The sequence below is a fragment of the Natator depressus genome, chromosome 1 (genome assembly GCF_965152275.1).
Source record: "Natator depressus isolate rNatDep1 chromosome 1, rNatDep2.hap1, whole genome shotgun sequence".
NCBI lineage: Eukaryota > Metazoa > Chordata > Testudines > Cheloniidae > Natator > Natator depressus.
The window spans coordinates 5,775,495-5,801,553 of record NC_134234.1 but is presented as its reverse complement, the minus strand read 5'-3'; the positions used below and the strand labels follow the sequence as shown (position 1 = coordinate 5,801,553).

Genomic DNA, 26,059 nt, shown 5'->3' with positions numbered 1-26,059 from the left:
TCTCTATGACGTTGTCAAAAACCCCATACACGATCATATTGACGGTAATGGTTAAAGCCTTCCCAAAATGAATTTCTGCTCTCAGGTTCCCGGTTTTAATCAGGGAATAGTGATCGGCGCATTCCTGGTCGGGGGACAGGTCAAAGGCAAACATGGTGTAACCCTGTGCAAACTCCTCACAGTCGATTAACAGAGAACGATTTTTCATGTGTTTACCGGCTGTCTGTACCAGATTCATGTATTCTCTCACGCAGCGTCCTGCCTCGAAGTCTGGTTGCAGAGGCTTGGTCGGTATCTGCTCACCATCCACATACAAGGCCACAAAATTAATATCGTAATGCTTAAAATGAAAGGGATTTTTAGCGTAACTTCCGCTAAAGGCATCGTTATCCACGAACCCCAGGACAAGCATTTTGGGCAACTGTCCCAAGAACAGGTTCTCCTGGTTACTGCCCCTGCTGCCTGCAGGGATGCTAAACACTTTCATTCCCACACGGTCCACGGGGTATTTGGCATTAGCAGTAAGCAGGGCCTCGGCGTGCCCCAGACGAACGCTCGGGGCCACACGTACTTTCTTCACAAAAAGGGATGCTGATAGAATGCGCAGTTTAAAGCCTTCGGTTCCGCTGCCCATTAAACAGAAAGGATCTTTACTGCGCATCAGTTTAATTTTCACATCCACTCCGTTCAACAATATTTTTTCTTGAAAAAACAGGTCGCTGTGTAGATGACCCAGAAGCTCTACTGTTCTGCTTTGAGCGGTCAGCTTTGCACGCCTCACAAACCCTAGATTCTCGCCATCCAAGTCTGTGTCTTCCTGTTGTCCGGCAGTGTCTTTGTAAAAGAGGCCAGCGGAAAATTGCGCAGCGAGGGTGTCGTTGCTGTAATTGAGCACCGATTCTATAAAGGCCCTGTAAGGGTAACAGTTGTTGCTTTGGCTTACAAGACGGTCTCCGAGCGTGACATCTAGCTGACTAAAAATAGAGGCCACTGGGTAATTCACCAGGCCCACCTCGGCATCCTCGTTGAGTTCAGTTCCGTCTCCTTTTACAATCTTGCAACACAGGTACAGCAGTGTGTTGTTTAAATCCATATAATCTATGCCATTCCCTGCTATAAAGAAGTCAATGGGGGCAGACTCCGTAACGGCCGACAGAGGTGGCACCTCGATGTAGATGCTTTTCTCAATGCTGGTCTGCGTAGGGGCTATTTGGAACAAGTCTAGTTCGGATTTGGTGCATTCTTCAGACCCGCAGTGAACGAAAGCCATGTTGATTAAAATATATCTCTCGTATCAGCCGGCGAGTGTTTCCTCTTTCACCCAGGCTTCCTCTTGGACTTTCGCTTATGGCCGACCCTGCGGGTCAAAGCCCTTCTTTTAAAGGGTTTCGGGGGACCTGCGCGTCGCGGGTATGATGCATTTCTCTTTCTCTTCTTCCTCCTTTTAATGTACATCAGCCCCGATCCTTCCTGTGAAGCTGTGTTCCCCACCTTCTCCAGAACAGCGCGGGAGACATGACCTGCCACGTCTTTAGCTATGTTTTGAGTGGCAGTTTTTACGTGGGGTTTAATAATCTCTAGCCCCCTCCTCAAAAGCGGTACGGCTTTTCGAAAGAGGCTACGGAATATTCAACCCACACCTGCCCCATACATCACGGGGGCCCCATGATATCCGGGAAGGGCGTATCCCACCTGGGCTTTGTAATAGTTTCTGTAGACGTTGGGGTCGCCGTAATTTTTTAGGATCGCCATAATACTGTTTTGCTTTTTTAGAAAACTCGCTGTCTCCGGGGGCGCAGGTGTAGCTTGATGATCACCTTGCCAAAGCGAAATGAGACGCTTTTGTTCTGATCTGTCTTTATTTCAATGGTAATGGTGTTGATGTGGTGTTTACTGATAGGGACGTAATGAGGTTTATCGTAGGTGATGGTGACAAACTCGTTGTTCCTTCCTTGGACGGGGACACAACGTAACAGGGGAACAGAAAAGTCCCCCACAAACTGATGTTCTACGATATCCATGTACAGATACAAGGAATTAAACCCCCCTGTAATGTCTGCCGAGAAAGGGAATTTTTGGACGCTGTGTTTGGGGCCCAAGCCCAGAATGTTAGCTAGCTCCCCGCTGGTAGAAAACATATAAGTAAAAGCGGTGGATTTAAGTCTAATTTTTCTACCCACAGGGTTGTAGTTCATGACCATCTCAGGCGGTCCGGGGTGACGAGCTATGATACTGTTCATATGATCCAGTAATTCGGATATGGACGCGTAATAACCTCGTCGTAGGATGAAACTCCATGCCATATCTCCAAAGGTGACTTCAAAAGGGGTGTCTTCATTGATAGTGTTCCAGCTGTGCGGGTATTGTATTTCTACTAACCCCACCTCCCAGGCACCCCGGAGATCCAAGGGCTTAATTAGCCGTATTGTAAAGTTCGAGCTGGTGTTTTGGGGAAAAACTGCAGAGCTGGCGTTGCTGGGCAAAGTAATGTAAAACTCACCGTCGCTCATCTTCTCTGACTTTGCGGGGAGGAATAACTTTTGTTTGTTTGTTGTTTGCTTCTAAATGTCACAGAGTTGAGAAGCTTTCACCCAGCTGTTAAACTTATCAGGCCACCCCAACCATTTTACCAGTAGTTGCTTTTTTCTCCCTTTTCCTTTCTCCGCTAGAACTTTTTCAACCCTGTAAATCCTGTCTCATTTGGGGTTTAATTTTGTAATTCTTCAGGGTAAAAAGATCCAGTAACTGTCTCACCCTTGTAGTCTTTTAATCGGTATACAGGTCTCTGACCCCTGGTTAAGGCTTCATCCACTATGAATATCTCATCGGTAAATGTCTGTTCATAACCTTTTTCAAAAGCTCCTTTGGTTTTAGATAGTCTCACGTGGTCGCCTTTTCAAAAAGGGGCAACAACCAGTTTTATTTTAAAATCATCTCCATAAACCATTTTCCATACCTTCAGAGAATTTGAAGGGTTAACATCAGCGGGTCTGGTATGTATAGTTCTGTGAAAGCTCTGGTTGTAACTCTTTATAAAGTCAGGTAACACATCGATGTAGCGAAAGGTGTTATGGGCTGTAAAATATCTCCACATCCTAGTTTTTAAAGTTCTGTTAAACAGCTCCACAACCCCTACTTTGACTTCATTATTAGTAGCAAAATGGTGAATGCCATGCTGTTTTAACAATCTGCTTAAGGGTTTGTTTAAAAATTCTTTCCCCCGATCGGTTTGTAATTTTTGAGGCACACGGCCTTCGCTAAAAATAGCTTTAAAGGCCTTGCATACCTCACCACTCGTCTTGTCTCTTAGGCCTAAGGCCCAGGCATATTTGGATAGAATGTCTACCACTGTTAAGATGTACTTAAAATTGCTGTTCTGTTTGGAGAACTGGTGCATATCCACCAAATCTGCCTGCCATTGCGCATCCACATCTGAAACAATGGTCTTGTTTCTTTTAAAACGTATTCGAGCCAGTTTGTGTAAAGTATAAGCATCCTTGTCTGAAAGCCAAGCTGTAACTTGTCTTCTATTTAAAGTTTTACTATGCTTTTTGGCCACTTGAAAAAGAAGGTTCACCCCGCCAAAGCTCCCAACTTCCCTGGGGGTGTAATATATTTTCTTTAACAGAGCCGCCTGTGGAGACATGACTGTTACTGGTACCATCTTTTACTAACACAAGTGTGGGTGGGGGACAACATTCATATTAACATATTTAAATAAGTTTTATTAATCGCCTGGTTTAACACAACATTTTACAACCGCCTGTAAAAATGGACGCCATGACTCCTAACATGAGGGTGTCTGTACTGGTTCATTCTTCCATTTTGTCTTTTTCCTCTTGAGATCTGTGTCTCAGACATGAGCAAAAACAGCTGATGCATGATACATTTACTCCCACAGGGCTACCGATGTGTAAGTTCTCAAAGGCCTCGAGAAAGGCATCATCGAGCTGTTGAGAGATTTTTTTTCAAAAAAGAAACAGCGTAAGCACACCACTGCTTGGTTTTTGATTTACACAATCCCTGGTTCCTAGCCCTCCCACCCCCCCACCCCCATTACACACCCCCACCCCGACCATCACTTCTTAAACATTCATTTACCTGAGCCACGTCTTTTTCATTCACCTTGTCCGCCCGTAACTCCCCCAAGCCGTGATCACCTTCCACCTCTCGGGGGGTGGACAACAAGAGGCCATCATGCTCATCGTGGTGCCTCACAAGCAGCCGGGTTTCGGGGTCGGTTTCCGGTGTGTCCATCAACGGCTGGGCCAAAGGGTCCTCCTCAGAACTCTCGCTGATGTAGCGCTTTCTCCATACAAGTCCAAAGGAGTAATGGTCTCAAGTTGCAGTGGGGGAGGTTTAGGTTGGATATTAGGGAAAATCTTTTTCACTAGGAGGGTGGTGAAACACTGGAATGTGTTACCTAGGGAGGTGGTAGAATCTCCTTCCTTGGAAGTTTTTAAGGTCAGGCTTGACAAAGCCTTGGCTGGGATGATTTGATTGGGGATTGGTCCTGCTTTGAGCAGGGGGTTGGACTAGATGACCTCCTGAGGTCCCTTCCAACCCTGATATTCTATGATTCTATGATAAGCCTCCTCCTAAACTCCTCATAGCCGTCATCCTCGGAGTCCTCTTCAACATTTTGTATCGGCATTGAACAAAAACAAGGTGGGCCTGGTTCATCTTCGCTGCTTGGTGCAATGCTGTCCAGAGTCTCCGGGTCCTCTAGAAAGGCATCATCGAGCTGTTGAGAGATTTTTTTCAAAAAATAAACAGCGTAAGCACCCCACTGCTTGGTTTTTGATTTACACAATCCCTGGTTCCTAGCCCCGTTACACCCCCACCCCAACCGTCACTTCTTAATCATTCATTTACCTGAGCGTTCATCTTGTCCACTAGTGACTTCCCCGAGCTGCGATCACCTTCCTCCTCCCGGGGGGTGGACAACAAGAGGCCATCACGCTCATCGCGGGGCCCCACAAGCGGCTGGGTTTCAGGGTCCGGGGTATCCATCAATGGCTGGGCCAAAGGGCTCCCCTCAATCGCCCCCTCCTCCTCCTCGGAACTGTTGCTGATATAACGCTTTCTCCGCAGTTTGTTGAAGGCCCTCGGGGCTAAAACAAAGTCCGAAGTTCTCACGGGGGTGGTGAAGGAGTCCATGTTTCCACGATTTCTAAAACACGCGCTCTTGGTAAAAGACAGCCTCTTCTGCCCGACGCTGGGCCTTATGGGGTGATGGTGCTGCGCTCTGATTGGCAGAGGGTTCATACGCCCCTCTTCTGGGCGGTTCACCCCATCCCAGAACCTGCCCTATTTTGGTCAAATCTGCTCTCGGGCTGGCCTGATTGGTAGAGGTTGGTGGGAGGAGTTGTTAGAGGGGTCACACAAATCATTTCCGGACGGGTCACCCCGCCCCCGGAACTCATCCTAATTGGTCAAAACTCCTCTTGATCCTATCGGAACAAAACCCCTCCTGATTGGTAGCGGGGTGGGGGGAGGAGTTGTTAGAGGGGTCACAAGACCCACTTCCAGAGAGGACACCCCCACCCCGGAACTCGCCCTGATTGGTCAAAGCTCCTCTCTGGGAGGTCCTACAGGGGCGAAACCCATCCTGATTGGTGGGGGGGGGAGGAGTTGTTAGAGGGGTCACAAGACCCACTTCCGGAGAGGACACCCCGCTCCGGAACTCTCCCTGATTGGTCAAAGCTCCTCTTGGGGGGAAGTCCTACAGGGGCGAAACCCATCCTGATTGGTAGAAGGCAGTGGGAGGAGTTGTTACAGGGGTCACATGACATACCTTGCTTCCGGTCACGTGGCAGCCTTGACCCTGGAAGTAATACCCCATGGGGCAGGACTTCCGGTGGGGGCAGAGGTCAAGAGGTGGGGTTAAAGGGGTCAAGAGGTGGGGTGGGTGTCACATGACACACCTTGCTTCCGGTCATGTGGCAGCCTTGACCCCAGAAGTAATAACCCATGGGGTGGGACTTCCGGTGGGTGGGGCTAAGGGGTCAAGGGGCGGGACTAAGGGGTCAAGGGGCGGGGTTAGGGTTTGATTGATGGTAGGGCCCTTATACTACTCATCTCTCAGGAGTTTCAAAATTTTATGAAGGCAAATGGGATACACCACATCACTACAGCACCATATCATCCATCCACCAGTGGATTAGCTGAAAGATTTGTGCAGACAATGAAACAAGCTTTGAAATCAGCAAGGGGACAACACTCCAATGGCTGGATCTTTAGCTAGGGTGAACCCATGGTTATGGGGCAAAATAATCCCTGGGGTTTAGCCGGGAATGGAGGCAGTCTACCCTCCTTCTCTAGTTTAGTGTTTGTTTTATTTAGGGGATGTTCTTATAAGGGGGGAGGAATATCTTGTGTATTTGGTTGTCATGGTAATAGCACCTTGTTGTTGCTATGGCAACTGAGTGAGATGATTAGGGGATAGCCCAGCCAGTTTGGGCTGGTTTGGTTAGTTCAGGGTGTGGAAAATAAATGGCTGCTTTCATGGCTCACAGCTCTCTGTGTCTCAAGTGATTTCTTCCTCAACTGCTGCTCCCAAGGATACAACAGGGCTGAGTGCTGCTTCTGTGGCCTCAGCCCAGTTCTGCCTTCAGGGCTCCTTCTCTGGACCTTTCTTTTTATGGCTGCTACTGCTCTGCCTCCAGCTCAGCTTGAGGTGCTGAATCAGATTTGCCAGATTTTACTGCTTTAATAACCCCAAATCACTTAAAAACTAACCTAAAACTAGCCCAATCTCTTTCTTGAAACAAAGGGTGTTTTTTCAATAAATGCATTGGTCTATACATCCAGTAACAAAAGAAACCTTTTGTTAGATACCTAGCATAGATCTGATTTAGAAAAGAAAAGAAAAGAAAAGAAAAGAAAAGAAAAGAAAAGAAAAGAAAAGAAAGCTACAAGCCCCAGAAGGAGTTTTTCCACAAAACCTACAAATCTATGAGATGACAATCGAATTCAAAATCAAACCCCCAATACTGGTCCTTGAATCCTGGTTGATGGGTGGCAGGTGTTTTAAAGAAAAAATAGCAAATTATGTTGTTAAAAATTGCCTTGCCCCAAGGGAGCCCGAAACTTATGTTGTGTAAAAACAACAATAACATTATTATATTAGGTTTCAGAGTAACAGCCGTGTTAGTCTGTATTCGCAAAAAGAAAAGGAGTACTTGTGGCACCTTCGAGACTAACCAATTTATTTGAGCAGAAGCTTTCGTGATGAAGTGAGCTGTAGCTCACGAAAGCTTATGCTCAAATAAATTGGTTAGTCTCTAAGGTGCCACAAATACTCCTTTTTTTATTATTATATTATTTATTTCTAATTGCATTCAATGATGCTAGTCAATGTCCATATTGTGAGTTGCATTATTTTGTTACTGTTAGTCCCTAAACAGCAACATTTCCTCCTCGGTGTCTTCCCTGGAAGTAGGATTCTTCTGCTTCTGGTCATACATATCAGCAGTAACCAGTGCAATCATTCTTTCATTGGTGCAAACTCTTCACAACAGATTTTGTATCATTGTATATGTGCAAAAATGAGATATCAGTCAATCTAGGTTGTGAAAGACTCAGGAAGGCAAGCGATTCAATCACCTGGACATATAGTGGCAATCTCTGTTTCATCTTTTTCACAAACTCCCCACAGATTCAGAGTAATATGGTCCAGTTCTCAGAAACACAACTCTCACCAAGAAGTTCAAGTAGAATGCCCTCAATTCCTGCAGCAGCTTACCTGTATTAACATTTTCAAACCATAACACTGAGTTTGTCCTCCAGGCTTCAAGAAGGACTGGACATAGAAAAATCAGGTATATTTCAGCACTGTACTTACTTTATTGTCTTTGGCTATCAGAAAGCATGGCTTCAGTCTGTCAAACTGAACAAGATACCGGTTCAAACAGGGTATAATGGAAAGCCACCTTGCTTCAGAAAACTACCGTATCTTCTGTTGGTTTGAAAGTCATGGAAAGAACAAGTGACAGGGTGTTGGGGGTTGAGGGCTGATAGATGACACTGAAAGAGATCAGATGATGGTGAGAGAGAGGGAACTTAGCAGCGGAGAGATCAGTACTTGGTGATACAGTGATAAGAGGTTAGGTGTGAGGAGCTTCTCAGACTTGAACTTCCACAGTGCTGAGCTCAGCCAAAGGAGGACAGAGCACCCTTGATTAACAAGATGCACTTTCACCCTCTTGTCACGAAGGCTTAAAATCAGTGGCACGGGGCAATCATATTCTGCAAGTGTACTTACGCAATTTCTCACGAAGCTCGAAGGTTTTGGCCCCATAAATGATAGGATTGAACATGGGGAGGAGGAGGTAATATAGGTTGGTCAAGATGATGTGAAGATGGGGATCAATTCCCTGACCAAACCGGTATGTCACAGTGGAGAAGAGGAAGGAAGGATAAGACATCTTCTTCACACCGATATGGTCTGTGCTAGTGCTGAAAGATTTCTGGTGGGCTTTCTTGGAGGATACTCTGAGGACAGCCCTGATGAACAGACCATAGGACAGGGCAATAAGTGTCAGGTCTAACATGACGATTACCAACGCTATTACCAAACCGTACATCCTGTTGACTGTAATGTCTCCACATGACATCTTCACCATGGCCATGTGGTCACAGCGCGTATGTGGGATAATGTTGTTGGCACAGAATGGCTGCCTGCTCAGGAGCAGGGGCATGGGAAGAATGAAGAGAACATCTCTTATCAAACCCACTCGCGCTAGCTTAGCTATTCGTGCACTGGTGATGACTGTGGCATATCTCAGAGGGTTACATATGGCGACAAAGTGATCAAAGGCCATTGTCACGAGGACGGTTGAATGTGTCACAGAAGCCACGTGAATGAAGAACATCTGATTGAGGCAGCCACCCACAGTAATACCTTTCAAATTGAACCAAAATATGCACATTGCCTTTGGGATGATGGAAATATATGTGCCGATTTCTGTGAGTACCAGCATGGAGAGCAGCAGATAGACTGGCTTGTGCAGAGTCTGCTCCTTACCTATAACATAGAGAAGCATGAAATTTCCCAGCAGGCCCATAATGTAGAAAATAGAGAAAGGAATGGAAATCCAGACGTGAGCAGCTTCCAAGTCAGGGGTGCCCATTAGAAAGAATGCTGAAGCGTCAAAGTGTGTGAGGTTGAAAACTGACATGAGGTGGTTCATGTGTCGATCAGGGTCAGAAATGATCAAGGTGACTGTGAAGGACAGCAACTGGGTGCTGGGACAGGGGTAAGAGGTTTACACAATTTATAACAATCTGTATGGCAAATATTTAATATTTATTACCAATCTAGAAAGGGGGTGTTGAGGAGTGAGATGGCAACATATGCAGGTGGCACAAGATTATTTAGGTCCTAGTCAAGTCCAGAGAAGTCCTCAGAGAGAGCTAACCAAGCCAGGTGAATGGGCACATAATGGAAGATGAAAAAGACTGGGATTGTTACCTTACAAAGGAGATCAATCAGAGGGGAGATGTGAAAATCTCTAAAATACTGCCTCGTAGAGAGTAGATTGAGAATGTGTTCTCCATGTCTCCTAACACAAGATCAAGAGGACATTCAATTAAAGTGAAACATGGAAAATTCAAAACCAATAAAAAAAAGTGCTCTCTTGACTCAATGCCTAATTGAACTGAGGAACTCATTGCAACAAGAGGTAGTTGAGGCCATGGGCTAAGTGAGACTTTGTGCTCAACAGAATGGGCAGAAAGGCCACAAGGCTATTGGTGTTTAGGGCTACAGGTCTGCAGCTCTGTTACCTCCTGTCATAAATATAAAGGGAAGAATAAGCACCTTTCTGCATACAGTGCTATAAAATCCCTCCTGGCCAGAGGCAAAGTCCATTTACCTGTAAAGGGTTAAGAAGCTCAGGTAACCTGGCTGGCACCTGACCCAAAATGACCAATGAGGGGACAAGATACTTTCAAACCTGGAGAGGGGGAAAAGGCTTTGGTCTGTCTGTGTGATACCTTTGCCGGGAACAGATCAAGGATGCAAGCCCTCCAACTCCTGTAAAGTTAGTAAGTAATCTAGCTAGAAAATGCATTAGGTTTTCTTTGTTTTGGCTTGTGAAATTCGCTGTGCTGGAGGAAATGTATATTCCTGTTTTTGTGTCTTTTTGTAACATAAGGTTTTGCCTAGAGGGATTCTCTATGTTTTGAATCTGACTGTCTGTGAGATTATTTTCCATTCTGATCTTACAGAGTTGTTCTCTTATCTGTTTTTATTCTTCTAATAAAGTTCTATTTTTTAAGAATCCGATTGGGTTTTATGGGTCTTAAAAATCAAGGCTGGTTTGTGCTCATCTTGTTTATTCTCAAGCCTCCCAGGAAAGGGGGTGTAAGGGCTTGGGGGGATATTTTGGGGAAAGACGTCTCCAAGTGGGCTCTTCCCTGATTCTTTGTTAAATCGCTTGGTATTGGCAGCATACCAGGTTTTAACCTAAAATGGTGAGAATAAGCGTGGGGGGCTTTCATGCTGGTCCCCACAACTGTACCTAAAGTTCAGAGTGGGGAGGGAACCCTGACACCTCCCTTGTTTCTTTTGGTGAGACACTTTCTTGCAGGCACCCAGCTTTGTCAGAGGCATAAGTTACAGATGTTAACAGACGAATGTAAGAAGGAACATGTGTCAGCAACTCAGCTGCTAACCCTTCTCATGCCTGAATATCAATGACATTTGCAGATGTCAAAAAATTTGGGGGATTGTAAATAATAAAGAAGACAGGTCACTGATTCAGAGCAATCTGTAAGAAGGACTAATTAGCTAAACATGAATTTCCAGTGTGACCCTGTGGCCGAAAGAGCCAATGTGATCCTTGGATGGTAACCACTGGAATCTCAAGGAGAGTTAGAGAAGTTATTTTACCTTTGTATTTGGCACTGGTGTGGCTGCTTCTTGAATCCTCTGTCTAGTTGTGGTGTCCCCAGTTAAAACTGGATGTTTATCTACCAAAGAGTGTGCAGAGAAGTGTCACAGGAATTCATACAAATTAGAAAACATGCCTTATAGTGATAGACTCAAAGATCTTGATATGTTTAGTTTAATCAAGATGGTTAAGGGGTGACTTGATAACTGTTGGAAACGACATACACTGGGAACTGGTATTGAATAATAGGCTTTTCAGGCTAGCATACTGAAAGTGTAACAGCAAAAAGAAAAGGAGGATTGTGACACCTCAGAGACTAACAAATTCACTGGAGCATAAGCTTTTGCGATAAGCTTTTGCGATGAAGTGATCTGTAGCTCACGAAAGCTTATGCTCCAATCAATTTGTTAGTCTCTAAGGTGCCACAAGTCCTCCTTTTCTTTTTGCGGAGACAGACTAACATGGCTGCTACTCTGAGAGGTGTAACATGATCCTGTGGCTGGAAATTGGAGTTAAAGAATTTCTGATTGGAAATAAAGTGTACATTTTAAATAGTGTGAGTTAATTAAGCATTGGAACAATTTTCTATTCATGGTTATGTTGAATTTAACCATAATTATCAGGTGACTTCTCTGCCTTGGAAAATGTGTACTCCGTGTGTATCTCATGAACCTGAGGGATCCCATAAGGAGCTGCATGGAAAAAAGTTTTAGGTGAGAAAAATAATAACTTCACCCTGTCATAAATATAAAGGGAAGGGTAAACCACTTTAAAATCCCTCCTGGACAGAGGAAAAATCCTCTCACCTGTAAAGGGTTAAGAAGCTAAAGGTAACCTCGCTGGCACCGGACCAAAATGACCAATGAGGAGACAAGATACTTTCAAAAGCTGGGAGGAGGGAGAAAAACAAAGGGTCTGTGTCTGTCTGTATGATGCTTTTGCCAGGGATAGAACAGGAATGGAGTCTTAGAACTTTTAGTAATTAATCTAGCTAGATATGTGTTAGATTACGATTTCTTTAAATGGCTGAGAAAAGAGTTGTGCTGAATAGAATGACTATTCCTGTCTGTGTGTCTTTTTTGTAACTTAAGGTTTTCCCTAGAGGGATTCTCTATGTTTTGAATCTAATTACCCTGTAAGGTATCTACCGTCCTGATTTTGCAGAGGTGATTCCTTTACTTCTATTAAAAGTCTTCTTGTAAGAAAACTGAATGCTTTTTCATTGTTCTAAGATCCTAGGGTTTGGGTCTGTGGTCACCTCTGCAAATTGGTGAGGATTTTTACCAAACCTTCCCCAGGAAGTGGGGTGCAAGGGTTGGGAGGATTTTGGGGGGAAAGATGTGTCCAAACCACTTTTCCCAGTAAACCCAGATAAAGTTTGGTGGTGGCAGTGGAAATCCAAGGGTAAAATAATTTTGTACCTTGGGGAAGTTTTAACCTAAGCTGTTAAAAGTAAGCTTAGGAGGTTTTCATGCAGGTCCCCACATCTGTACCCTAGAGTTCAGAGTGGAAAAGGAACCTTGACACACCCAATAAAATCTTTGCACTAAGGATGAATGTACAAGCCTCACCATTCATAACTAACAGAGCTGGCTAGCAAATCATCCCAGAGCATCCTGGATTTAACATCTGTCTCACAGTGGCCCACTGTTTCAGTCACCTACCAGTGGTCCCTGCATGTGGCAGCTGTATTGATCTAGGCCCTCACATGTCCCAGAGTTGCCCGCTCTCATTATATAATGTGCATAATTCTCAGCCTGTGAGTTGTTCCTGAGCAGCAGTCCTTGAAGCACCATGTACTGTGTATTGGTGTAACAAGAGAAGCAGCATAGGTTCCTTGGCATTTGAGGCCTGTGTGTGAGATTTATGACCGGTGTGTCACTCCTCCCTGCCAAGGGAGCAGGTTTGATGGATGCATCTCACCCCCTGCAGAAGAAGAGCTGTGGGGAGTGTGGGGCAGCTCAGAGGTTGTGGAAGCCACAGATGACTGAGGTGTATGGAGAAGACACTGGCAACCAGCATGATGTTGGAAGCAAGGCAGCCTGGGATGGGGAAGGAGAGCTCAGTCAGCGGGTCCAGGATATGGTGGGAGATTGAAGCAGCTGAGGTACAAAGATCAGTGGTTCTTTCCACCAGTGAAACGTCTGAAGTTATATAAATAACATTCAACAACAATTGGAAACAAAACCGAGAAATCGGCTGGTGTCTGCTGTTTATACTTAGGAGGTTAGCTAAACTCTCAGGTAGCTCTGTTTCATTGTGTGGCACCATCTGCTCTAGTGTTGGTGATCATAGGGCCTGGAGAGAGTGAATCACCAGCAAAGCAGTGTGAAACAGGGCCAGCCCACTTGGGTGATTAGAGGGGTGCAGCAGTTCTCATGGCTTCCAGAGTGCACCCCAGGGGTGACAACCCCTCCGTCTTATACCCTCTGGACCTCAAATTTGGCCGCAAGGCACCTATGACGCAATATGGGGGTAGGGACAGTAGCCCAAACAGGAGATCCACATGTAGCAGTTCTTTGATTCCTGTACCAACATGTTCTCACCCATGTTCTTGCCGAAGCAGGGTCATTTTAGCACGGGAAGAGTGGAAGGAATCCCACAGTCGGTGGAGAAGTCCCATTGGACTATCTCTGACCCAAGATATCATAACCCGTTTCTGCACCAGTCTGTGAAAGGTCAACAAAGAAGTGAAATATGATGCCTCCCTGATGCAGAGAGTAGATTAACCATTAAAACAGTTGGTAGCTGTCAGACATAAAACAAGTTAACACCTCCCAAGGGCCACTGGCAAATACCATTGATGTCAGAATCCTGGGAGAAGAAACCCTTTTACACACATTTCAGCTTGCATCAGTTCAGGATCATGTAATTTTGCCTCTGCAGGGTGGCAGTGATTTTTCAGAGGCAAATGGAATGGCTATTACAACTGCATGGGCGGTGTGCAGAGATACAACGCTACCATCAACTGAAATGTGTTTTTGGCCCCGAATCTTGTGGCAGCTTTTCCACAGAATGCAGGTGGCCTTGCACTACACACAGGAAAGAAATCTATCATCATTTGCTGCACAAACTGCATTTTGCTCTGTAAATCTGAGTCCCTGTTATTGGCAAATCATTTCTTCACTCCCGGGGGGCTCTCAGGCTGAAGTTCTCTAGGGTCTATTTTCTGTTTTTCCCGCTGCTCACAAAGTCCAGGGAATTCTACGCGAGTCCTGGAAACCTGACAGTTCGCGGGGAGTGTTCAGAGGGAACATAAAGGTCGCTGTGCAGCATGTGAAGTGTCAGCCATGTGACATTCACACACTGATTCTCAAGCCTCTGCCTTGCAGTAGCCGTAAGGAGATTTCCTTTCTCTGCTGTGCGGGATTGCGGTCACTTGCCTGTTTCTCCATTAAGGTTAGTGCTGAGGGCTCAGGAAGGGATCCAGGGCCACCAGGGTGACTTGAATTGTTTAATACTCAGAAACACCAAAAGATTTACCTGCTAAAATTGGAACTACAAATGTATTGGAAAGAGTTTAGACAATATTTATTTTTAAGATCAGTTCCTTGTCTCTTACTGTGTCCTTCTATCTGTCTCAGTAACTTCCTTTTTTTGTGCTGTGTGGTTTTTCCTCTGGTTCGCTCAAGTTTTCCAGTTCAGCATCATTACTGCCCTGTTAGGAAATGCAGCCAAAGGCTCTGCGGTGGGTATCTGTGTTACCAGGGGGTTCACAACAAGAATGGGCCACACACTAGCTATATTCTGCTCTCACATTCTGTCTTCACTGGGTCACTCCAGATTGACACTCACCTCTCTGAGGGCAAAATCAGGGCCCCTGTGTTTTGAAATTCCCAACTTTCATTCCCGGTCTCAGAACACCCCAGGAATTGGTGGTTTCCCCTCAGAGTCTTTCAGCACCCTAACAGAATCGCATTTTCTGCCGCAGGACCCAAAGCCCCGATTTCTACAGCCGGGAGCAAAAAGTTACACACTCGGGGTGAATCTGGTCCCCTTTGAGATCAAATGCCAAATTCCCAATGGATCCAGGAGTTCCCCCGTAATCCACATGTAGCGACTTAAATAAATGACCTGAATTAAATCTGCACTGAGTCTCCAGTGACTTCATGTGGAGCTCTCCTGTGGCCTCTAAGGATGGGTGAGCTTCTTAGCACCCAAGAAAAACTGACAGAAAAGTTGCTGATATCTCAAACTCACAGGCTTAAACCTTCAAAACAATTAGGATAACATTTTTGTCAAGGGGGGAGGGGGCCTGCTCTCTCTGAGCCCCTGCATCTCTGTTTCTGGAGAGGATGTGAAGCAGAAAAGGCAGTAAAATTAAAAGCATGTTTCTGGCTTAGAGATGGTGTTACAAATGTCCCCGGGGGAGGTCCAGAAACACACAGTGTGTGGGGGGCTGGGGGTGAGACAGCGGGACACTGTGGACTAGATGACCTCCTGAGGTCCCTTCCAACCCTGATATTCTGTGACATGCAGTATCCAGATCAGAGTGACTCAGAGTACTGAAATTATGCAAAATGGGGAACGGACGTCCTCCCCAATGCACAGCACAAAGAGGCATCATGAGGCCTCCTGCGTCCGGGAGGTGTCTCAGCCTGGAATGTAAAGTGGACCACACTGTAGCAGATTGTCTCTGGCACCGTCCCCCATCCAGACCATCCTTCGTCCTGTGAGAAAGCCCACTACAGTTTCGTGGCAATGTCAACAATCGCCAGCATGGAAAAGCAGCCTCAGGAAGTTGTATATAGGTTTTTAACTGGATGCAATATATCAAAGCTGTGTCTCATTTCTGTGAGATGTCACTGTGTTGTGTGGCACCTGGTTTTGGTCCTGGGTGAGAGGTATCCCTATGTGGGGGACCTACATGGACAGGTGACCAGCACCAGGGTTTGTGGGGCAGGGAGCAGGGTGTACAAAGGCAGGCTGGCAGTGCTGGAGGCTGTGGGGGCAGGCATGGGGTGTACAGAGGGAAGTGGGCACTGCTGAGGGCTGTGGAGTCAGGCAGGGGATGTACAGTGACAGAAAAGTAGCATTAAGCATTTGTGGGTGCTGTGACAGTCTATACCTTGGGGGACCCTACTGTAACCCCTATTTTCCTCATTTTCATATAATCCTGATCTTACATATAGAGCATACCTTGTAAAGTATCAGGGAAAAGGTTATGATCTCCTGAAAGTCATGTCTTTATCCATATTGGTGATCATTAATGCATATGAAGTTACGAGAATTGTGTTGTATGGTGGTCACTAAAACATGCTATAATTGGGGGAATCAGCCAGATATTAGCTCCCCTGAGGCAAGAGAAAGGAAAGTGACCTAGCAGATAACACGGTCCAGATAAAACGAGGGGGACGTCACAGTGGCGCAGAGAACAGGGTGTATGTGCAGCTTTTCATAGAATCCTAGAATATCAGGGTTGGAAGGGACCTCAGGAGGTCATCTAGTCCAACCCCCTGCTCAAAGCAGGACCAATCCCCAACTAAATCATCCCAGCCAGGGCTTTGTCAAGCCTGACTTTAAAAATATCTAGGGAAGGAGATTCCACCACCTCCCTAGGTAACGCATTCCAATGTTTCACCACCCTCCAAGTGAAAAAGGTTTTCCTAATATCCAACCTAAACCTCCCCCACTGCAACTTGAGACCATTACTTCTCGTTCTGTCATCTGCTGCCACTGAGATCAGTCTAGATCCATCCTCTTTGGAACCCCCTTTCAGGTAGTTGAAAGCAGCTATCAAATCTTCCCTCCTTCTTCTTTTCCACAGACTAAACAATCCCAGTTCCCTCAGCCTCTCCTCATAACTCATGTCTTCCAGTCCCCTAATCATTTTTCTTGCCCTCCTGGACTCTTTCCAATTTTTCCACATCCTTCTTGTAGTGTGGGGCCCAAAACTGGAGACAGTGCTCCAGATGAGGCCTCACCAATGTCGAATAGAGAGGAATGATCACGTCCCTCTATCTGCTGGCAATGCCCTACTTATACATCCCCAAATTCCTTTGGCCTTCTTGGCAACAAGGGCACACTGTTGACTCATGTTCTCTGTATGTATATATATATGTATCTTCTTACTATACGTGCCATTCTGTGCATCCGCTGAAGTGGGCTGTAGCCCAGAAAAGTTTATGCTCAAATAAATGTGTTAGTCTCTAAGGTGCCACAAGTACTCCTGTTCTTTTTGCGGATACAGACAAACACGGCTGCTACTCTGAAACCTGAAATACGTGCAGCTTGTTACTCCAAGTGAAGTTCACACTTTAAGCACTGATATTTGTGATTTTAAGTGAGTCTTAAGTGCAGTGGCTAAGAACAGTCAGGAGGAGGTCACACTTATGATATTTTCTGTTTGTTTATTTTGGGTGAGGGAAATAAGCAAAAGAAAGCAGAAAAATGACTACCAGTGAGGGAGTCTACAAAACTAGAGCTGGCAAAACTGGAAGCAGCAGAGAAGGGAAATCACCGCGAGTTTCAAATGAGGCTCAAAGAAGAGGAGGCTGCACACCAAAGGGCTATGGAGGAAGAAGCAGCCAGGGAGGAGGCTGCACACAGCAGGGCTATGGAAGAAAAAGAGCAAAAGAGAGACAGAGAGAGAAACAGGGCAGGAAGAAAGAAAGAGGGAGAGTGAAAACACCAACTGGACTTGATAGAGAAGCAGAACCAGAGGCCCCTGAGCCAAGTGACTCCCATCACTCCAAAAATCCACAAATGGGAACGCTCATGTCCTGCAGACAGTGAGGAGAACGATATTGCTGAATATCTCACTGCCTTCGACAGGCTGTGTGTGATACATGAAATCCCTGCTGGTAAGAGAGCTCCTACCCTGATTGCAAAAAGAAAAGGAGTACTTGTGGCACCTTAAAGACTAACCAATTTATTTGAGCATAAGCTTTTGTGAGCTACAGCTCACTTCATCGGATGCATTGCAAAATTCACTGGCAAAGCTCCAAATGTGTTCAATGGAATGCCTAGCGAAGATGCTTTAGAGACTACTGTAAATTTAAAGATACTGTTTTGCGAAGTTTTCAGATTACCCCTGAAACATATAGAGTTAAATTCAGGAATCTTAAGAGGGATATTGGGACGAGTAATGGGGAATATGTAAACAAGATCATAGATTTGTTGGGAAAATGGGTGAGGGGTAAATATGTGGCAAGTTTTGAAGGAATGCTTGGACTTGTTGCTGAAGAGCATTTCCTCAGCATATGTAAGGCTGAAGTAAACCAGTGTCTATGGGAGAAAGATAGACTGTGGAGTGTGTGGACGAAGATAGAGTCAGTGGATGAGATGGCTTTTTTAGCTGACAGTAGGGGGATGGGAGTCTAAACATTCTCTTATCCAAAAACATTCCTCTAACCCTCATCCCAAATTTCCTGTAAAAGCAGAAGAGCTCAAAGGGTGCTGTCAGTGTAATTCCACTGATCACCTGAGGAATAAATGCCCTGTGCTAGGAGGAAGCAGACAACCAATAGTTGATGTTAGTTCTCCTGTCCTCATCAGAGAAACTCCCCAAGCAATCAAAACCTATCATATTGGTTTTGTGAGATTGGCCTCTGCAGATCCAGATATGGAGCAGGTCAAGGCTCCCCAAATGGATGGCAGGGAGTACTTGGGGCAGAGGGGTACAGGGGCCCGGATCTCTCTGATGAAGCAGAGTGTGGTCCCAAAGGCCAGTATGTGACCTTGCCAAACGGCAGAGATTGTGGGGGTGGGTGGAAGCAGATTCCTCATACAACTAAGTAAAATCCATGTGTTGTGGGAAGGTTTGGAAAGTTTTGACTGTGAAGTAAAGGAACAACTCCTAGTCGACCTGCTCCTTGGTCATGTTCTTTCTTTGTAGCTCAGCTTAAAGTATTTGCCTGTTGCAGGAGGGAGTTTTATGCTGGGACCCCTGAGGCAAAGGGTAAGGTCTCAGGAACTGCTGAGAGAATGGAGAGAGTCTCCTTGATTCTTCTTCAGTAGGTGGAAGCCACATGTTTCCAGGCGGGAGGGTGGTTGAGACCAACTCCAGCACTCAAGCTGGAGGCAACATCACATCAGGAAGGGATAGGAGTGTAATAAATGCCAGGGAGAGATCTGTCCAGGCTGTTAGCTTCCAGCAGGTCACAGCTGAACCAGAGAGAAACTCTAAGGAGCATAGAGAAATGAGTCCCAGAGGAGAGCCCAGAGAAGGGGCAGGGAATCTCAGAAACCACTGAGGTGAGTGAGGATTCCTGTCACTCTGTAAGACAGGGAAGCAGGGTGCTTCCAAGTATGGGAGGGGCTGAAACTAGGCAACATGCCCTCAGGCGAAGAGGCAGGGAAGGTGTTGTCAGTGAGTAAGGAAACTGTCCCAGTTTTTAGCTGGCAGAGTTTTGCAGCTGAACAAAAGAAAGAATGCTTCCAAGGGAGCACAGAGAAATGTGTCTTAGGAGGGGACCGGAGGAGGAAAGTGGGGAAGGAATAGTGGGGGTACAGGAATGTCTCCCCACTAGTCACTTGGGGTATGATGCTGAGGACACTGGAAGGAAGGCTGCATCAGCATCTGTGAACCCAGGTACTCAGCCTGTGTCATAAATATAAAGGGAAGGGTAACAACCTTGATGTATATGGTAAGATAAAATCCCTCCTGTCCAGAGGTACAGAATCCCTTTACCTGTAAGGGGTTAAGAACCTGCAATAACCTGGTTGGCACCTGGCCAAATGGACCAATAAGGAAAGAAGTTACTTTCAAATCTGGGGTGGGGGGGGAAGCATTTTTGTTTGTGCTCTCTTTGTGTGTTCCCTCCCTGGACACACACAGAGAGAAAGACCAAGCTGGTAAACCATCTCCAGAAAAGATACCTGAAATGATACATCTAAAATTACAGAAATTGTAAGTCAAGACAAGGAAATGCATTAGATTATCTTTTGTTTTAGCTTGTGAATTTTCCATATGCTAAGAGGGCGTTTTATTCCTGGTTTTATGTAACTTTGAAGCTGAGCCCAGACGGGAATCCTCTGTGTTTTATTTTTTTTTTAAATATACTCTGTAAAGTTACCTTCCATCCTGATTTTCTAGCTGTGATTCTTTTACTTTTTTAAACAAAATAATAATAAAGTTCTTCTTTTAAGAACCTGATTGATTGTCAGGGTCCTAAAAAGCCAGGAGTTTGCTCTGTGCTCACTTTGTAACCAATTGGTTAGTATATTATTCTCAAGCCGCCCAGGAAAGGGGGTGAAGGGGTTTCCGGGGAATATTTTGGGGAAAGAAGGACTCCAAGTGGCCCTTTTCCTTGATTTGTGTCTAAAGCACTTGGTATTGGCAGCAATACTGTCCAAGGACAAGGAAATGATTTGTGCCTTGGGAATTTTTCACCTATACTGGTAGAAATAAGCTTAGGGTGTGTTTCATGCGGGGCTGCACATCTCTACCCCAGAGCTCAGAGTGGGGAGGGAACCCTGACAGCTGGTGACCCAGGTTTTGAGAGGGAACTGTGTAACTGACATCCTGGACGGGAACAGTCAGACAGCTGACTTCACAGGGACAGAGAAGGGGGTGGCAGAGGGTACCACAATCCAGGTCTCAGTATTTCAGGACGCTATTTCTGATACTTTTTTTAGAAACTATCTATGTCTCTTTACATCTAGATGTAGCTCCAACGCCCGTGATAACGGAGGAATTGAGACCAGGAAGTTGCCAGGTGGTAGTTTGTGAGAATATAAATGGCCCAACTGACAGAGAAGGGGGTGTCTTCCCACAGGCTGGTGAGACACTGAAAGCAGTTGTGGGAAAGCCGTTGGGAAAACGGTGCGTCTGATCAAAGGGTAAACACACCTAGCCCACAGAGCTCAGATCACCATCCTCTAGGGAAAGGAGGCAAAGGGCCAGCCAATGTGCAGGATCCCCCTGAAAAACTATCTTGCCAGACCTTGAGGCACCAAAATTCCAGAAACACGATTAAATTCAGAGCCCACACATAAGGGAACACTGGAAGGAAAGACAAGCCATTGACTGATTTCTTGGGAGAGAGTCAAAGGATACCATGGGTAATGAACAAACTAACCTCAAATTACAGTATCTGAACAGAGGGCGTGGTAGCATATAGATACTTGTAAACACCCATCTGTGATTTAAAAAAAATTGGTATTAATGTAAAGTTTTGGGATAAGAATTTTATGACTGATGTTCAACCTTATGGTAAGTCTAGTTCATAGATAATAACTGTAAACAGAATTAAATCAGATCACAGCAGAGAAACCTGGTTTGCAGTGTCCCAATAGGGAAACTGAGGCACGCCACCTCATGGCCTTGATGGCTGGGTACCAAGAGAACTATAACACACACTGCCATTGAGGTAGTCGGTGACTAACCTCTTGCAGCAAACTAAGGGGTGAGGTGACACATTCTCTATCATCGGGGAATGTACTGTAACCGCCATAGAACTCATTTTCATATAAATGTGATTTTACATATGAAGCATGCCTTGTAATGTCTCAGGGGAAAGGTTATTATCTGCTGAAAGTCATGTCTCTTTCCATACATGTGCATCATTAATGTATATAGAGTTATGAGAATGGTGTTGTATGGCAGTCACTAAAACATGCTGCAAGTTGGGGAATCAGCCAGATATTAGCTCCCCAGAGGCAACAGCAAGGAAAGTGACCAATAGCGGGGCAGGGTGTCAAACAACCCATCAACAGCCCTTGTCCAGCAAGGGAGCTCCAATGCAATGACTCACGTGCATGAGGCCCCACTAAGGGAATTGGGTAACCTTAATTGGAGAGACTCAGCAATGGCCCCCAGACATGCCTGGACTTATGCCCCCCAAACCACACGGACTGAGGGTTTAAAGAACAAACTTGTATATTAAGGACTGCAATATACAGTGGGGTGAGAAAAATGCTTAATCCAGATGTTGCCCAGTCTAATAGAGTTGAGAGTTGAGACTGCGTGTGTCAAGGTTCCTTCCCTACTCTGAACTCTGAAGTGTCCCCAACACTTGATTGCAAACAGCATGGGGATGGGATAATCATCATAGACTGCAAAAGTCCACGTTCCTGACCAGCCCTTGTACTGGACAGGCAACTTGGCTGTCAGCAAATGGAAAGAGTTGGACTTGAAGGTTTGAACTCTTACTTGGATCTCTGGGTCAATTACATTGGGGTCCACTAAGGAAGCATGGATAGCTGACACTTGCGCTCCAGTGTCCCTTCACGTGGTGAACTTCTTCCCGCCCACACTCACAGTTTCCCTCCGCTCCAAGGGTATCTGGGAGGCATCTGGGCCTGAGGACCTCTGGTGTGATTCCAGCGCAATGGACTGTAATCTGTTGGGGTTCTTGGGGCAGTTGGCCTTTACATGCCCCGGCTCGTTACATTTAAAACATCGTCCAGCTGATGGTTCACTGGGGTGAGGTGGGTTGCGGAAGAATGTTGTGGCAGGACAATAAGGTGTCTGGAGTGTTCCTTGGTGTGTAGTTGGGGCCTTGGGCTGCCCCCAGTAGTAGGGTGCGGTCTGAGGTTGTCCCTTCTGGTATCCGCTCCAACTACGAACAGTTTTTTTTTTCATTTCTGCCACCTCCACCCATTTGGCTCCAATCTCCCCCACCTCGATTACAGTTTTGGGCTTCCCATCTAGGATGCATCTTTCTATTTCCTCAAGAACACCCTCAGCCTACAGAAAAGCCTATTCTCAGCCTACAGAAAAAATCCTTTGTCTCCAGGCAAATAGACAGAAAAAACACCTAGTTGCTCTTAGCTTAAAAAAACAAACAATAACAAAAAACCTCTTCAGGTTTGTGAAAAACTAGTGAATTTCCCTGCAGGAGGTTAACTACCCTGCATTGAGGTAGAGAAAACTCCTGCTCAAAAAAGACAAATCCCTTGGTTACGCTTGCTGCTCTGGCCCCCAGGCAGAGACAGGAATACTCTAATTGCTTTCAGCTTAAAACCTGTTTCCAAGCAGCCCAAAGGGGGAAAAATGTCCTTTTAAAATCCTACTGTGCTTCTGCTTCAAAATGATGAAAAAAAACAAACCTCAAAAGCATCTAAAAAAAAAAATCTTAAAATGATCCCACCGCTCTGCCACCGTGTTAACGTTCCTTCCCCACTCTGAACTGTAGGGTACAGATGTGGGGACCTGCATGAAAGACCCCCTAAGCTTATTCTTACCAGCTTAGGTTAAAAGCTTCCTCAACATACAAACTTTGCCTTGTCCTTGAACCCTATGCTGCCACCACCAAGCGTGTTAATCAAACAACAGGGAAAGAGCCCACTGGAGATGTCTACTCCCCAAAATATCCCCCCAAGCCCTACAGCCACTTTCCTGGGGAAGGCTTGATAAAAATCCTCACCAATTTGCATAGGTGAACACAGACCCAAACGCTTGGATCTTAAGAACAATGAAAAAGCAATCAGGATCTTAAAAGAAGAATTTTAATTAAAGAAAAAGTAAAAGAATCACCAATGTAAAATCAGGATGGTAAATATCTTACAGGGTAATCAGATTCAAAACATAGAGAATCGCGCCAGGCAAAACCTTAAGTTAGAAAAAGACACAAAAACAGGAATATACATTCCATTCAGCACAGCTTATTTACCAGCCATTTAAAGAAAAGGAAATCTAACGCATTTCGAGCTAAATTACTTACTAACAAGTTCTAATACTCCATTCCTGTTCTGTTCCTGGCAAAAGCATAACAGAGACAGACAGACCCTTTGTTCCCACACCCACCACTCCAGCTTTGAAAGTATCTTGTCTCCTCATTGATCATTTTGGTCAGGTGCCAGCGAGGTTATCTTAGTGACTTAACCCTTCACAGGTGAAGGGGTTTTGCCTCTGACTAGGAAAGACTTTATAGTTCTGTATACAGAAAGGTGGTTACCCTTCCCTTTATATTTATGACAGAGTGCTTATGTTTTCTTTTCTTTTGGTAACCACTCTGACTTTTTGCTTATCACTTAATATCACTTAAAATCTGTCTTTGTAGTTAATACATTTGTTGTTTATTCTACCTGAAGCAGTGTGTTTGGTTTGAAGTGTGACAGAGACTCCCCTTGGGATAAAAAGCCTGGTGCATCTCAATTTCTTTGTATAATTGACAAACTCATTTAAGCTTGCAGTGTCCTGCAGGCATAGCTGGACCCTGCAAGAGGGAGGTTTCTTGGGTTGTGTCTGGGACTGGAGATATTGTCTAGTGTAATTCGGTTGCACAAGCCAAGGAGCAGCTTACATGCCAGAGACTGTGTGTGAACAGCCCAGGAGTGAGGTTCTCACAGCTGAGCAGAGGAAGGCTGGCTCCCAGAGTCAAGGATTGGGGTGACCTAAGAGATCACCAGTCTAAATAACACCAGAGGGGAACATCAGAGGGTCGCAGAGCAGCATGTAGGTGGACGGGTGGGCAGTGCTGTTGAAATTATTTTTTTCTTTGTGATTGTTGGTCCAAGGCCAGCTTAGGGACCTTTCTTGCTACAGAGTGCGTTTGGGGATTTTCAGGATCTCTTTGCCCTGGCAAGCCATAGAACTACAATCTGGGTGTCACAAGCTTTACTCATTTTTGTTTCCAGTTGTTGTTGTTATGTAACTTCAGGCATTTCATTGGTAGAAATAACCATTGATATTTTTGTGACAATGTACCCCATTGCAAGATGGGTTATGTAAGATGTCATTGGAAAAGTTATGACTTTCTGAATATGATTATCCTTTTTGTATGCATTTATGATTTTTGTTAGAAGCTCTGAATATTGACTACTTCTCTGCATTTCAAATGTAGTTACAACTGGGTAACAACCACTAGGAAACTTGGTTTCAGTCTCGATAGCTGGTTGGGAAGGGCCTATTCAGGGCAATGTGACATTGGTGGAAACAATAGGCCTTAAGAGAAACATATCTCCCACCTGGTGAGCCTCCCTGGGAATGCTTCAGACAGACTCTACGTAATGGATGCTATGACTCTACAAGGCCATGTGACCAGGCCACATAACTCTGGACTCCATCTTTGGGAGTCTGTAATTTTCCCACAAACTAGTCTGGAAACCAAGTTTTGAAACAAAGGGTTCCCGCCTTATGCTAAAGTTATAGAAAGCAGGCAGTGACATCGTTGGTGGTTCTTCACTCCTCACTCAAGAAGACTCCGAGAATGTTCATAACTATAACATATTTACCACATTATTTGTTTAAAAAGCATGTAACCCCCTTGTTGTGCTTTTCTCCCTTTACAGGCACCTTGAGCATTTCTGAGTCATATCGACGCATCAACCGCCTCATGGCAGCTTTTAACTTCACCAACTCTGATGCTTCAACTTTCATCCTAACGGGCATCCCTGGCCTGGAGGCTGCCCACATCTGGATTTCCATCCCTTTCTTTACATTCTACATTATCAGTCTGTTGGGAAATTTCACGCTTCTGTCTGTCGTAGGTAAGGAGCAGACTCTGCAGAAGCCGATGTACCTGCTGCTCTGCATACTGGCACTTACAGACATTGCCACACCTACCTTTGTCGTGCCAAAGGCACTGGGCATATTTTGGTTCAATTTGAAAGGCATTACTGTGGCTGGCTGCCTCACCCAGATGTTCTTCCTCCACACGGTTTCTGTTATGCACTCAGCCACCCTCGTGACAATGGCCTTTGATCGCTACGTTGCCATATGTAACCCTCTGAGGTATTCCATCATCCTCAGCAATACACAAATAGCTAAGCTAGGGCTTGTAGGTTTGATAAGAGCTGTTCTCTTCATTCTGCCCCTACCCCTGCTCCTGAGTCAGCAGACATTCTGTGACAACCGCCTTATCCCACACATGCAATGTGAGTACCAAGCGGTGGAGAAGGTGGTGTGTGGGGACCTCACAGTCACCAGGATATACGGCTGGGTGCTAATGTTTGTAATCAATGGGTTTGACCTGACGCTCATTGCCCTGTCCTACAGTCTGATCATCAGGGCTGTCCTCAGAATCTCCTCTAACAAAGCCCACCAGAAAGCCCTCAACACTTGCACAACCCACATCTCTGTGATGCTGACATATTATATGCCTGGACTCTTCTCCAGTCTCACAAACCACTTCGGTCAAGGCATCACTCCCTATGTTCACATCGTTTTGGCTGACCTCTATCTCCTCATCCCTCCCATGCTCAATCCTATCATTTATGGGGTCAAAACCAAAGAGCTTCGTGACAAAGTAGGCAAATACACCTGCCGAAGGTGA

At 45.4% G+C, this 26,059-nt stretch overlaps 2 protein-coding genes across 2 annotated transcripts; one reads left to right on the top strand and one right to left on the bottom strand.

Annotated features, from left to right (window-relative positions):
• Positions 1 to 8,243: 8,243 nt before the first annotated feature.
• On the bottom strand, positions 8,244 to 9,182 carry LOC141979538 (olfactory receptor 52N2-like). The gene has a single exon (XM_074941552.1). The coding sequence runs from the start codon at positions 9,180 to 9,182 to the stop codon at positions 8,244 to 8,246; it is 939 nt and encodes a 312-aa protein (XP_074797653.1).
• A 15,938-nt stretch (positions 9,183 to 25,120) lies between these two features.
• On the top strand, positions 25,121 to 26,059 carry LOC141979379 (olfactory receptor 52E2-like). The gene has a single exon (XM_074941540.1). The coding sequence runs from the start codon at positions 25,121 to 25,123 to the stop codon at positions 26,057 to 26,059; it is 939 nt and encodes a 312-aa protein (XP_074797641.1).